This window comes from Lagenorhynchus albirostris, chromosome X (assembly GCF_949774975.1).
Source record: "Lagenorhynchus albirostris chromosome X, mLagAlb1.1, whole genome shotgun sequence".
Taxonomy (NCBI): domain Eukaryota; kingdom Metazoa; phylum Chordata; class Mammalia; order Artiodactyla; family Delphinidae; genus Lagenorhynchus; species Lagenorhynchus albirostris.
In genome coordinates, this window is record NC_083116.1 from 29,449,275 (window position 1) to 29,464,307 (window position 15,033).

Here is a 15,033-nt window from a genome sequence, read left to right on the forward strand (position 1 = left end):
AGAGCCTTGCGATCAGAAACGTTCTCTAGACCTGGCAGGCTTCTTTTCACCTTAAAGCAGCTAGAGTCCCACCCACCCCACCCCACCCCCCCCCCCCCCGGGCCCCGGTAACTTACCAGCCCATACAATAACTTCTCCAGGCAAAGATGGGTTTTTGCTTTGAAGTCTCATTTAGAACAGAGGGGCAGGATAAGGGAAATAATGGCTTTTAAACTCAGAGCGAGCCAACTAGAAGGGGGTCTTATCCTCTTGGTGTTTATTTCTTGGACCAAATTTCTAACCCTTCTCTGAAGCTCCCTGTTGAGATCAGGGACAAACAAGATGAAAGGGAGAAAAGCAGAGGAAAGGGAACAAAAGAACTTCAACCTCAGGATTCTTAGCCCTCAGGGAAAACACAAACAGGATGAGTCTGCGTGTTTGATTCTGCGTCCCCGGGATGCCGGGAGGAGTGTTAAGGAGGATAAGTACACCAAAGACCCAGGCTTTCTGAGTGAGCTGAATCAAGTCTATCAAAGTCTGACATCTGAAGGACCACGGCTCACATCGTGGGCTGAGAGCCACAAAGGCGTTATTACCTGTGGAGGCCCATTTGTCTGCTATGTTGCTGTGAGGGGGAGGGGGAGCTGGTTACACAGCCCATCCTACCCTCGCCCACTCCACCTAAACTCAGACAGTATACGGCAGGCTTGCTGCTACCTTCTTTATCGAGTCTGTCTGAGCTTATGAGCAAATCTGACAACTCTAATTTTTTTAAGAGAGAGAAAAAGTATGTGTTCGGGTAATGGCTATCTTACTCAATTTTATTCAGAGGACAAGAAAAGTCATTCCGAGTATGCCTGGGATTGATACGGAAGGCATATGTGCTTGTAAAGGGCAAGAAGACCTCTGAGGAGCCTCCGCTGGCTGGATCCATCTGTGTGGTGGACCGAAAGATTTTTCCTGACCTCTCTTCTCTTGGTTCAAGCATCTTAACTTTTGTGCAAATATCTCAGCCTCCTTTTAAAGCTCTTTTGGGGGGAATAAGGCACACTTGAGAATCTACTGAAAGCTGTGGACCTCGTCCTGGAAAACTCACACACACGCACACACACACACACACACACACACTTTTACATATAACTGCAGGGAATTCTTAGATCTATTAGAATCCATAGATAGAACCCCCTCAGGGGTCCATGGACCTAAAGTTAAAGAACCTCTGGTCTAGGAAAAAAAGTTAACATTTATTGAGTACTTACTATATGTCAAGCACTATTCTAAGTGTCTTAAATAGATTTTCTCAATCATAACAAGCCCATAGAGCAGGTACTACTGTTCTCTATTTTACTCATGAGAAAACAGTGGCAGAGAAAGTCACTTGCTCCAGGTCAAACAGCCAGTAAGTGGCAGAGCCTCGGTTGAAACCCAGGCACCCTGGCTTTGGAGCAGCTCCTCTTAGCCACAAAGCCATAGCTGTGAAATGAAACAAGTGAAAGTCATTTCTTTGCACAGACCACTACTGTAGCAGTTTCCTTTTTGTGTATGTTGGAGGGTGGGCAGCATGTGGATAATTTGTGTGTCCAGAGGTCTGAGAAAGTAGAGATGACGTGGCAGTGGGTGGAGGAGAGACGCTTGGCCAAGCGGTACATGCCTACTACTGACTACTGTGCAGGGCACAGAACAAAAACTAGTCAGGCCCTCTCTTGGCTTCCAAAGAATAGGCCTGTGGTGCTGACACTGGCCCTTGAGCTTTGAGACCTTGATCAAGTAGCCAGTTGAGATTAGTTCCAGGGTCACAAACTTAAACGCCTACAAGGCGCCCGGAAAGCAAAGCAAATGCGAGAGGAAGGCTGGTGTAAGGCAGTGGCCATGGGAGGGGGGCCGTGACCAACTGGAGTGCGTGTCCTGTCTCAAAACATTCACCTTTCACAAGCCCCCAAATCCCGTGAAGGCCGAACAAAAGACATCCAGCCTGTGCGCCATCAGTCTGTGACCTCTGAGTAGACCGTTTCCTTTCTACTCTCTAGGTATTTCCAAGTCAGGAGTGCGGGGAATGCATTCTGTAAGCAAGGGACACAAGCTAGCCCGTGTGACAGTTAACGGCGTGATTTCCATTTTGTTAGAACCACGCTTTTCCGTGCTAACCAACCAAGCAGTAGTTCACTAGCAGACAAGTCCCGACTCCAGAGGGGAAGAGCACTCAGGCAGTGACAGTACACATCACATACCTCATACAGAGGGAGCATTCAAGGTCAGAGGCGTCAAAAGATGCGAGTGGAACACTGAGAGCAGGTTTGGCCCCCGGAGCAGCGGGAAGATCTGTGGTTTAGAGAGCAGAAGTCAGAGCTGAACCAACCTTGGTTTCACAAACAGCACTTCTGAGGCAAAAGAACCCAGTTATTTTTTCAGCCTGTCACTCTCACCACCTCCCAGAGAATTGATTTAGTGGCCACGTGAGCCACTGAGAATGGGGTACCCTGAAACAGGCGCTCACGGGCTTCCAACAGTCCCAGAAAGAGACGCGCAAGTCAGGGACCGTCCGGAGCCCTGGGGGCTTCCTTCAAATGCAACAGGCGCCTCACTCAACAAGCGGCGGCGGCAGCAACTCCGCGGACTGAGCCAGGCCTTCAGAGCTGACACTGAATCTTGGCACTGCCAGCCGCTCTGGGAAAGGTATCAAGCTGCGGCTGCCGCTTCTCAGATGCCTGCCTACGGGAACACGACTGGGAAGGAGCGGAGTGAGGCCTGATCGCGCTGCCCTCGTCCTACGTTCCCGGAATGGGGATGGGGGTAGCCAGAGGCTGGCCTGGAAGGAGGTGACACCACCGAGGGCATGAGATGTCACTACTGGACGCCGTGCTCTCACAGAAGCCCCACAGGCACCCTGGAGGTGGCAGAGCTGAGAGCTGGGCCCCGCGCAGAGCCGCGGAGCCCTCCCGTGGAGGGTGAGGGACCTCCGCATAGTGGTGAGCCGGGCCCTCCTCCGAGCCGCTTGCCCCCCGGGGAGAGTCCGCACCTGCCTTAGACGCTTTCCTAGGCACCTCGGGGTCTTGGGGCTCGAGTTGGCCGCGCTTCCTTTTCTTCCCCTGGCATTTGCCGGTCTTGCTGGAGGCAGCCTGGGGAGAGGCAGCGGCCCCCTCCTCCTCCGCTCCATCCTGGTCTTCGGGGCCGTCTTGCTGCCTGTCCCCTTGCACCGGCACGAGGTTCACCGGGCTGCCTCTGTGCCCCCCGGCTGCTGCCGTCTCCTGACCAGAACAATGTGGGCGCTCCAGCGTTTCCTGGAAAGGAAGAGCCGAACATCAGGATCTACTCATGACCAACGTCGCCCTCTGATACTTCTCCCCAGGGGCACAATGAGAAGATACCGCACAGTGTTGATCATCTAGAGGACGTGTAGCTTAACTGATGGGCGGTCACAGGGCACAGGCAGGCCCAGCTGGGGCGGAGCGGAGGAACCTCTGTCCGAGGCGAGGACAGAAAGGCGTGCGGGGAGAGAGTCTTTGGGCCGCGCTGAAGGGGGTGATGGCAAGTGCAGTGCCAGGCCCCGCTCCCCTCCAAATCAGTCCCCAGTCACTACCTGGGGGAAACCAAGGCATGCAGTGCAGCCAGGGTACATCCAGCCACTCAGTACTTCCTCTCACCCTCACTGCCATTCCGGGCCCTCCTCGAGCCCCACACCCAACTCCCAAAGAACTTTCGGGAAGGCTCTGGCACAGGTGTGTTCACAGGCCTGCCGAGCGCCCTCACGCTCCAGAGCTATGTGTTATACTGGTCAAACTAGGGACAAATTAGTCTTTTCACTAGATTTGGGGTGAGAAGTCTGAAAAAGAGACAAGATCATTTGGCAAAACGATCCATAATGTCTCTAGCCTTTTAAAGAATTTTTGTCCAGGAGAAGGACCTAGAAAAAAACAAATCCAATGACAAGGTGTTTATGCAGGTTTACCTAGAGAACCCCTCTCTACTCCACATCCACAGCACATGGGTCAAAACGCTCACGCTGTTTTCTCCCCTCCAACTCCAACCAAAAAAATTGGTAGATAGATGAAAAATGGGCAGTGCACAGCTGGGAGAAAATGATGAGGTACGGAGAAAAAGGATGTGGGTTTTCTGAGTCCCTAACCTGGGGAGTTCAGGGGTTTTTTCAGCACTGTGGCACTGCCGCATCCTTTCCATGAGCCTCAGGCATAGTCTACACAGTACACCGCTTTGCAAGGCAAAGTCTGGGTGGAAACCCAATCCCTGCTCCCCAGCTGGCTCACATGGGAAAGCCAGGGGTGCTACTTTTCTTCATTTCAGATTGAGCTGCCATTAGAAGTCACCCCAGGGACTTTGGTTCAGTGTTAGGGCTCTCAATCCTGTAATAATGATCTCAAACACGTATTGAGATGCACTAGGGGTGCTTTGATTTCAGGAGATACTCTTAAGTTCTGCCCCCCACCCTTTTTTGAGTCAGGTACACCTGCATTTTATTCATTCTCCAGAGCGGGGAAAGAAGTCAGGGAGATGTAAGATTCTCACCTGTCAGAGAATCCAAGAAGCCACAGAGACCCCAGGGCTCACATACAGGGGAGGAACACGGATAACAGATGGTGGGCAGGCAGAGGTCCCGAGGTGCCTAGACCTTCAGAGCTCAACTCTGCCTTCACGTCTGCCCTTCTGAGCCCCAGCCTCTGCCCACTTGCCCTCTGCTGGGAAAGCTAGGGCCTGGAGACCATCGTTTTCAAAGACTCAAATACCTGCGACTTCCTAGGTCGCTTCCCTCTCCCCCGCTCCAAATATGTATTGGAAGTCTACTTACGTGTAAGACATGGTGCAGGAATATGAAATTAACTCCCCTTGGGGATCAAATGGAGTTGTCTTTGCACAAGGAACTTAGCTGGGAGCAGCTTGCACAAACAAAAAGCAGGAAAGGAGGGGCTGTCAGGCCCTCTTCCCAGGCTCCGCCCCTAAGCTGATAAAGCCACCCCGACTGAAGGGCTCCAGGGGAAGTGGGCCAGATCCTTTCTAGTTCTGTCAACTCTCTCTTTCAGCTGGATCCGACCAAGAACTGAAAACTGAACGTAATAAATCATCAACCCCGGGCCCCCGCCTAAAATCCAATTTCATCTTTAGGAAATAGCCTTCTAGCGAAGAACGCAGCCATGAGCGACTCCATTTCTTCTTTCTCGGGAACCGAATGAGGTAGGAGAGTGAGGGCTCACTCCCCACGTTTGCCCACAAAACAGCCGAACGAAGAGTCACGAGCGAGCTGGGTGAGTGGAGTTTTACCTGTGACAACTTTGGTAGATTATGGCTGGTGCCTTCAGTAGCCAATGACTCTACGTGTTCCTTTAATCTAGGGTGAGGTGCCAACAGCTTCAGGATATCGGGAGAATGTTCCTGAGAAGCCCCCGGGAATGATGGTGAAAAGAAACTAAGGAGAAGCTGTGACATAAAACAGAAGACTTCACTACTTAAGTTTCTACAGGTGCTTGGGTGAAGGGTGGGGGGAGGAAGGGGCAAAGGGCACAGCTTGCGGGGCCAAACTCCAGGGAGGAAGCCTTGGACCACAGACCCCGACACAGTGGGGTAGGGGTCCTCACTTCAGCGCATCGGAATTGCCTGGGAGCTTAGGGAAAGTCCAGGTTCTAAGTTCCCATGCCCGGCTCCCCCAGGTCTGATGTGTGGCCCGAGAATCTGGATTTTGAAAAGGCACTACAGATGCCTTTGTCACCCTAGCCAGAGGTACAAACCACCACTCCACTGCTGCCATTCCATAGAAATATCTGCAGGGGGATTTCAAAACCTACCTAGGAGGAAAGAGGCAGAGGTGAAGACGGGAGAGAAACTTCAGCTGGGGGACCTGGAGTCGTGTCGGCGACACCCCCATGGGTAGAAGGTGACAAATGTCATCGAGGTTCCTCGCTACTTCTTCCCACCCTGCCCATTTTGCTCCCTCCTCCATCAGCCCCGGACCATGAATCCCTTCAGCAGTGAAATGTCCGGAAAAGCAGAACCCAACCTTCCTTCCTCTTCTCCTAGTCTCTCCTCCCCGTTTCTGGCCTTCACTTTCCAGAGAATATCAGGTATCTTCCAGGACCGGGGGCAGGCCGGTTCCAGTCTATGGCTGGCTTCCTTTGCAATTGATAAGCTGGGGGCAGTGGTGCGGGGGCAGGTAGAAGACCCAGAAGGGACTGCGAGACAAAGATGTGCGGGCGCGCGGACGCTGCGCCATCGGCTGCCCACATCCTTGTTTCAGTTCTCCCCTGTGAAAGCGCCAGTCATCAGCATACATACGTATCTATCATGTGTAACACAACGCAGGAAGGCAGGTCACTCACTTCTAAAACATATTCACAAGTTTGCCACTGAGACCCACTAAAGGGCGCTCCACCCTTTGTTCTGAGTAATAGGGTATTAACTCATCAGGAGAATCTGACCGAAACTCTGACCAAACTCTCTCTGGTTTGACTTGCTCTTTTGCTGGGCCCCAGCAGTTCCTTCATGATGTTCCTTCTGATGCCAGCACTTTCCACATGGCCAAGCCCTGCTTGTCCCTCAAGGCTCAGCTCCAGCACTACCTTCCCCTACTCCCCCAGCCTCCCTGATCTCTCCTGTCCTTCCGTGTTCTCGACTGCACCGTAAGATAGCACCTTACACTACACAGTCTTGTGTTAGCCTCAAATTGCATTGCAGATGTAAGTCTTTCTCTCTAACCAGATGGTCACCTTCTGGAGGGCACGTGACAGATGTCCAATAAATACTCATCACACTGGATGGAACTGAATTAAGACACTAGCCATCCCAGGGCCCAGGGAGAGGCCTAGGGTTCAGACCCAAAGTCTTCAGACAGATGCCTCTATCTCCTCCCAGCTAGGAGTTGGTAAAGGAGTGAGGTGCGGAGGTACTCACAGTGACCAGGGCCATAAATGCCACCTTTCAGAGGCTCCTCCCGAGTGGCCCACCAGGACCAACCCACCTCTGAAGCAATCTCCCTGGAATTCTCCCAAAAAGAACAGTATCAGCCATAGGACATCCCAAGGTACAGGGATAAAAGGGTAGAGTGCGGTGAGAGGGAAAGAGAGGCAGAGAGGGAACTCGAAGGAAACAAAGCAGAAGCAACAGCAGCTCTGACCTTCTCCCTTTAATACCTAAGATAGACTAGGCCTTCTCAGTGGCTTTGGAAAACAAAATTTGGGGTCGACTCTCAGTGGGAATGAGCATTCCACATACGAATGGAAGTCAATTCCACTTCAGTGTCTGCCTCTGAAAGGCCCAAATGGCTCAAGAGGGCAAAAAAGAATCTGAGGTAAATACAAACATTAAAAAGAAACCCAGGCCTGTGAGTGGCTAAGGCAGCTAATTAATCCCAAGTGAGCCTGGACCATCTCTGTCATACCTTTATCCCTGGAATGGGAACAATCCAGTAAATAAGCACAGCGGAGGTCCTCAGTGTTCTTAGGTAACTGCCATGCCCTCGCCACACTCAGTGGAAATTCGCCTCTAAATACTCACCCCAGCTTCAGAACTCTGCAACACTCGTCACAGGCAAATGCTCGCTTGTATTGTCTGAAATTTATATTACACTATATAACAAGTGCAAGATTGTAAGGTAGGTCCTTGAGGACTGACACCGTGGCTTATGCCTCTCTGGGTCTCAGAGCTTAGCACAGTGTGTTCCCCTGCCCCGCTAAGGCAGCTGTGGAAATGACACTAGGTGGTCTGTAAAATCGGGCTGTAAAGAGAGATCAATCCAACTGATGATACCAGAGCCTCTCAGGCCAACTGGGAAATGGACAAATGAGAATAAAGGAACCACTCACTCCTGAGCCCAACACCTGCCTCTTTTGGCCTTTGCACACTCTGTCCCCCAAAGTCAAGGCTCTTCTAATCGCCTTTGTCCATCCATCCCAGACCCGGATAATTCCATTGCTGCTGTCCCCCCAGCCCCAGCGGTGGGTGCTAAGACTCCTGACAAGGCCTCCTGGGGCAGCAGGATGGTGGAGCAGCTCACAAGGCAGACTCTGGAAGCAGGTGGAGTTGGGTTTGATTGCTCTTTCACCAATCACTAGGTGTGTGACCTCAGGAAAGTCACCAAGCCTCAGCTTCCTCATCTGTCTCATCTGTAACATGGGCATAAATAATAGTACCTACCCTCATAGGGCCATTGGGGAAATTAAATTATATCTTCCCCATAAAGCCCATAGCACAGTGTGGGGTGCACAGGAAACGCTCAATAAATGTTAGCTGTTATTATTATTATTACTCACACTATGGAGTGCAGTTAAGATTTGGGAAAGGGTCCACAGCTTGGAGCAATTCTCTGCCACCAGCGCTCTGACTAACCAGGCCAAAGCAACTTCCCGGAAAAGAAACCTTCTGTGAGAGGCATAGCCTCCAGAGCTCAGCTTCCCCTAGTTCATTGATTTTGCTAAAGATTCCTTTCTGGGGCCTTCAGAAACCACTCCTGTCTCTTGCGTCCTTTCTTCATCCACTGCTCTGCCAAACTGTACTGGGACAGAGGCACTTGGGGAGTGGCGGTGAATAGGGAGTGGGAGAGCAGAGGCCACCACTGATTGCTAACATCCAACTTCCAGGCCAGTTAGCCAGACCGTGAGAATACATTGCGGAACAGTAAGCAACGAAGTCCACGAATTGAGGATGCTTGAGCCTTCACTAATGCGCCCAGTATTTAAACAGTAACATCCACATTCTCCCAGGACTCAAGAGTTGGAATGACTGTTTGCATGTATTGTAATAGTCCTTGACTTATATTCTGTATGTGTTTTATTTCCAGCAAAGGAGCTGAAGGTTGGAGTTCTGCATATGGCAGGGCAGATGGGACCCAACATCCCTTCTGAGGAGCTGGCTGCCCTGTGTGACTGGTGAAGCTGTGACTTAGCTAAAGAAAAGTTCTACAACTGCAGGCAGCCTCACACACAGGACCTCTTGCCAACAGCCAGAGTCTCCTCAGGGGGCCTCCATCCCCATGTTAACTTATTTGGTTTTATTTTGTTTTGTTTGTTTCCCACTGACAACCCAAACCCCGAGTCAAAGAAGCAAGAACACCCCTCATCAGCTCCTACAGAAATGCAGGAACTGCTCGATCTGATTGTACACGCCAAAAGGATGGTGCTTCCGGGCCATCAGTTGGCACTTGTGTCTCGCTCCTGTCCCCTCAACCCAGGGAGCCACCCACTCAGGACCCCCAATCCCAGGAAGGGCAGTTCCCTCACTCCCCCCACCCCGGAGAAGACAGAGGGGTGGGGGCCCACTGGGCAGCTGGACCTGACGTCATCTCAACTCACCCTTTGGGCTTCAGCTCTTGCTCTTTTGTTCTTTCCATCGAGGGACACACAATATAGAAACTCCCTTAGTGCTTCCTCCACCTTGCCTAGGGTGGCTAAGGCTTGCGCTTTTCTGAAGTGTGCCTGGAAGAAAACATGAGCATTCAATCCCATTCTTATCCACCTCTTGATGCTGCTATCGTTCATAACACCAGCTAACTGCTTCGTGGGTTTTCATTGTCGTGTGAAGGGTTTTAAAAGGACTATCTCATCTATAGCCCTACTAGGTAGGCAACTGTTCTGAAGCCCATTTTCAAGGAGATAAAACTGAGATCCAGAGAAATGACTCACCCAAAATAATAAGAGATTGTGGAATCAAGTTTTGAGCCTGGGACTGACTGATACCGAAGCCCAAATTCTCAACCACTGTGCCTCCGCCTCCCTCTCTCCCGGCCCCACCACTGTATTGGAGGACGTACCAAATGTAGCAAGAACCCCCATTTGAGCACATACTAACCAGGTTTCAGGACCTGCCTGGATGGACCTTCCTGGTAACTGGTCTGTCAAGCAGAGACCTAGTCCATCTTACCGGCTGAGCGACCATCTACACTCACTGATCATTTATCAGAAGAGGCTCAAGTGAGCCAAGGCATGTGATCTCTCCAAGACCTCGAAGGTAGCTAGTAGCAAAGCTGGAACTAGAACTGTGCCCCTCCCCGTGAAGCAGACCGCCCTTTGGAGGGCTAACCAGGGCCTGCGCAAACGCTTTGGCTCCGGTGGGCTCAGCCCCCTCGCCACGTCTTGAAATAGCATAAGAAGTTTTAGGGCTCCTCAGGGTCCAGGCCCAACTGCCCTGGGAAAGGTGCATCCCGGGGAAGAGTGAGGAAAAAGAAAAGAGGTGGGAGGAGGGCTGCCTCCTCTCCGTGCCTTAGGACAGGTGCTCCTGGCAGCTTGGCTTGGAGGCTGCCCCTCAGGGGCCTGCTCCCCACTCCCTCAGCTCCACGGCTGAGCCCGAGTGTAACTTAGTGAAGGAAATAATGCAGGGTGCAGCTGCTGGGCACTCTAATATGCGGGGCCTCCCCTTCTGACACGCCTCTGCAGGCCGCAGTGCCCTCCGGCTCGGGCCTGGCTACAGGGGCCAGCCGGGATCTGCCTTCCTGAACAGTGGCCCTGCTCCAAGCCTCTTGGGGGCCTCCCCAAGAACTCCCCCTCCTTCTGGAGCCGGATGCATGGCTTGTTGCATCTTCCCAGCAGTGCTCCGGGGGCCCTCAGGAGAAAGGCTTGTGTGACATTTCAGGGCGGCTAGAGGGGATAAGTGCTGGCAGCCTCGAGAGGCTTTGGGATCTGACCAATCATACCAAGCAGCCACGCGTATATACTCCAGCTGCTCAGGGCCGCCAGCTCACCCTCCTGGAGCTGCACCGCCTGCAGGAAAATTTGAGAAGCACGATCCCTGGCTGGGGGGCTGGAATAGGGCTGCACGTGATGAACTCCTCCCACAAGGGCGTTTCATATAGAAACGGTGGGAAATATGCAAATCAGGGTGTGAGGCGGCTCTGAATCAGAAGTACCGTTCAAGTCTTCTCTCGACCCCCAAGTCAGCAGAGGTCTCTCGTCACTGCCTCTCTGCTTACGCCAGCACTTTGGGGAAATGAACTCCTGTTTAATATTTCCACCAACTCTTCCTTCACTGGGGAAGTCACTTTTCCTGTTTCATCCAAGATGGTCCACTGCTTACTCAGCCTTGTTTCCCACTGCACTGTCGAGGCCCCAACCCTTAGGGGGCCTAAGCAGAAAGAGTTGCAAGAGAAGTCCTCTTACGCCCAGGCAGCTCACTGGCCCGCACCACTACAAGGCCTGAAATAGCTCCCACTGAAGCTCCCGTGGGTTAAGACTTTGGTGACTTTGAATAAACTGTAATTGTGCTCCTTGGGAAAGAGAATATACTAATCCATCATCACTCATGAAAACCTTCTCATGAAAGAACATACGAGATTCACTCTGACATTAATGGCCCAGTATGCAGCTCCACAATGTTTTATCTGAAGTTCCCAGATCCTGAAAACAGTCTGATAATCCAATATTTTCATAAGCTTGACATCAGAATCATTAGGTGGCAAAACCTCACCTAAAACGATGTGTGTTACAGTCTTTGTCCCACTTCGTGTGTATTTTCATGTAATATCCTGCAGAAATAGCGTGTGTGACTATGGGGCGCTGTCCAGAGCTCAAACCTGGGCTTTGTGAGATTGGGAACATTCTGGATTCTGAACATATCTGGCCCCACAGGATTCAGATAAGGGATCACAGCCTTGGATGAGTTGGGGTTGTGTAGAGAGAGCACCACACCAAGAGCCAGCGTTACAGCTCACAGAATGGTCTCTTGGCCATGCTCACCTGTAACCCTCACTGCACCCCTGTGAGGCGATCAGGGCAGACAGCAAGATCTTCCTTTTGCAAACTAGGACACTTAGGGTTCAGAGAGTGAAGCGACTTCCGCATGGTCACTTAGCTTGCAGGTAGTAGAGCCCAGGCTCAAATCTAATCTTCTAAACAAAATATTGAAATGTGGCTGAGGGCCAGTCCTGAGGCCTGACAGAGATGCAGAAAGTGACACTTTGCACCCTGGCATCTTGAGAGATGCTGAACCTGTCTTTCTCCCCACCCCTCCACGTGATCTACATGTTTAGGGGAACCGGCAGGCTGACTGACTACATTAAGGACTTGAGATGGCACAATGAGCCAGCAATACTTCTCTCTCCCTCCTGTTTCTACTGTCCTGGGAAAAGAATGATGCTGTTGACGGCAGACACATGCAACGCTATGTGCCAGGCACTGTTCTAAGTGTCTGCGTGCATTAGCTCATGTAATTCTCACAACAAACCCTGTGAAGTAGGTGCTTTGAATATCCTCATTTTATAGATGAGGAGATGAGGTACAGGGAGGTTAGGTAACTTGCCAAGGCCGCACAGCTAGTAAAAGTAGCAGAGCTGGGACATAAACTCAGGCAGTCTGGCTCCCAAGTCCCTGCTCTAGAGAGTCACAAGGCCCAGGCTGCTCTGCGGGTCATCAGTGGAAGATCAGGTTGGGGAGGAATCCAGCTCCCTTGCAGATCCCTAAGTCACCCTTTGTCAAGGGACCCCCCCAGCTCCTCTGAAGAGCCTTCTCCCTGCTCTGAGTGAGGGAGGCGGTCCTTCCTGCCAGTTCCGGTCTACAGTACAATTCCTTCCCAGCCCTCCCATCCCACACTCACCTTAAACCCCATGGGGCGGAGCTTACATGCTATTTCTGCATCATGCAGTGCATCCTCATGAGACTCCAAGGTGAAATAGATTTGAGACCGGTTGCTGTAAAGCAAGTGGTCATTTGGAGCTGCCAAAATGAGAAAAAACAAACAAAAAAACCTTGAGCAAAATGGCAAGTTATCTAGGACTTTTCTGCTAGGGACCCAAAGGCATAAGCTCGATCTCCAGCCCTAATATTGCCCTGCCTACCACACCCCCCAGCCACTCTGGGTCTGACCTTCCCCAACTGTAAAGAAGTCATTTTTCCCCTTCTCTCAAGCAGTTCCTTAGAGGGCCTGTGGTGTCAGTGGTGCATTAGCAACTTTGACTCTCGCACCCTGGAACTCTCGCACCCTGCTTCATGGCCGTGGCTAGCAACTGGCAGCCTGGCTTCTGGGTGAGGTATTGCCCACAAGGAAACAGGCCAGGGAGGAAGGAGAAGGGGATGGCCAGATGTGACCCCCATCCTTGCCACCAGGAAGACAAGTCCCAGTTAGTCTCCCGGTGATATCAGCGACATCTCTGTCTACAAACCCCAGCACACGTGAAGTTCTTCTGAAGAAAACAGAAATGCATCTGCAAGCCTCCATCCTCTCATTACAGATAGGCAGATGTGAATGGACAAGGCTTCTGGGAATAAAGTGAGGTTGGCTCTCATCAATACTCTGAACCACTAGATGCCAGGGCTGGAAAGGCCTTTAGAGATCATCTGGCTCAATCAACCCATTCTTCAAGGAGAATCAAGCCCAGAGAGGGGAAGGCACCTGCTCAAGTCTAGCTAGCTGGCCAGACTCATTACTAACTTGCAGACTTTGAATCTGGGGTGGGAGACAGGTTCCTTTTTTTCCGAAGGGGAGTGTAGTACTTCGAATAGTAAGGAAGAGAGACTGGCCATCTTCCGGCACCAAGATACTCTTTGTTGGGGAGGTCCCTTTCCTCTTAGAAGGGTGAAGAGGTCTTGACATTTTTCACCTTGACTCCTCTGGTGGTGCAAGGAAGAACCCCCAGGGGAAAGTGGTGACAGCAACAAACAGGGAGGAGGAGGAGGGCAGGAAGGGGCTTTCGTGGCCCTTGGGGGTCGGCTGAAAGGAATGGAACTTCCCTTGGAGACCTGGGCTTAAGCGGTTGCCACCTGTCTACGTCATACCGCCCTGCTCTTCCCCAGGGACTGGGCTCCACCTTCTGCTGCGGGAACAGGCTTTGTTGGGGTTTTTCCCCCAGGGGTGTGCAGAGGGTTCGCCTGGGTGCCCATTACTTGCTCTTAAGACATCAGTCAAGAGTTTGCAGTCTCCTCTGTCCCTTTCCTTGCAGCACACTCTGTGCTTTGCTTGGGCACACGGGGTCTCGTTCCTCCCCCTCCCCCACTACCTGTTGCAAGCTCGGGTGGAGATGCAACACGTGGAGGCGCCAGCCCACCCCCTCCTCCACCCTTCCGAGTGGGGCTCAGGGCACCCTGAGATCCCAGAGCCCTGTCTGCCCAGCCCTGTCGCCTCCTCCCCGGCACGCTTCGCCAGACACCGCGCCCCGCCGCCGAGCTCCTGGCAGCCGGCCTGAGCTGGGCAATACCCGCGGCTCGGCGGCCACTTCCTGGGTCCAGACGCGGGGGGTCGGGGAGGGGGGAGTCGTTCCCTGAGGGAACTCGGGCGCCCTAGTGCGGCCCGAGGCGCGGGACTGCCCACATCGCCCTTGAGGCCGCAAAGACCACCCATCCCTCCTCAGGCGGCACGGGAAAGCGGGACAGAGGCGGCCCCCTTGGCAGCCAGCCCACGGTCCCCGAGGATCCCCGAGCCGTCGCCTGGCCGGTCGCCCTCTGGTCTGTCGGGCTGGTGTTCGAGGCGAGAGCGCAGGCTGCGGGCGGTCGGGCGCGGGAGGGGGGGGCATCTATTTCAGCCGAGGATCGTGTGATAGGAAGCGGTGACAATGAGTCACAGGGCGACGGGGCGCGAGCGCTCCCCCCACCCCGCCCGCACACGCTCCCGGGATGGTTTCCGAGGCGAGCGTGGCCCACTTCAGCTACCTCAGCCGTTACACAATCCCGCCCGCCCGCGCGGAGGAGGGGCCGCCCGGCCCCGGCCGCTCGCGGCCCTTATGCAACCAGTGCTCTCCTGACCTAATTCCACGCCGGACCCACCCCACCGGGAGCCGCGGCCCTGGAAGGGACAACTCCCGGCAGCCACGGCGGCCCCAGGCCGGGAGGGAGCTGCAGACGCAGGCGCCGACCGAACATCCCAGGCTGGCGGGAGCCCAGAGGCCCCGGCGCGCGAGTGGGAAGGGTGCGAAGTTCCCCTGCTGGCCCGAAAGCTACGGACAGGTGTTAAGAGGGGCCCGTGCGCGCAGCGACAGAAGGAGAAGGCGAGCCCGAGAAACAGACGGTGACACGGAGCAAGAGCCAGAGTGACAAAGATACGGAAAGAAAGAAAAAGACGGAGAAACAGAGCGACACAAACAGAAGCAGGTACTGAGACACGCAGAAACACACAAGCTAACAGGAGACACAGAAG

The 15,033-nt window shown here is 53.1% G+C and overlaps 1 protein-coding gene across 4 annotated transcripts in view; it reads right to left on the reverse strand.

The window, feature by feature from the left end:
• LONRF3 (LON peptidase N-terminal domain and ring finger 3) overlaps positions 1–15,033 on the reverse strand; it is a 39,517-nt gene that overhangs the window by 23,304 nt on the left and 1,180 nt on the right. For all 4 annotated transcript variants that reach the window (XM_060137945.1, XM_060137946.1, XM_060137947.1 and 1 more), the window contains exons 2-5: positions 12,502–12,620; positions 9,270–9,392; positions 2,996–3,257; positions 2,208–2,298 (exon numbers count right to left, since the gene is read on the reverse strand). In XM_060137945.1, coding sequence (XP_059993928.1) covers positions 2,208–2,298; positions 2,996–3,257; positions 9,270–9,392; positions 12,502–12,620 — 595 coding nt within the window. The remainder of the gene's footprint in view (positions 1–2,207; positions 2,299–2,995; positions 3,258–9,269; positions 9,393–12,501; positions 12,621–15,033) is intronic.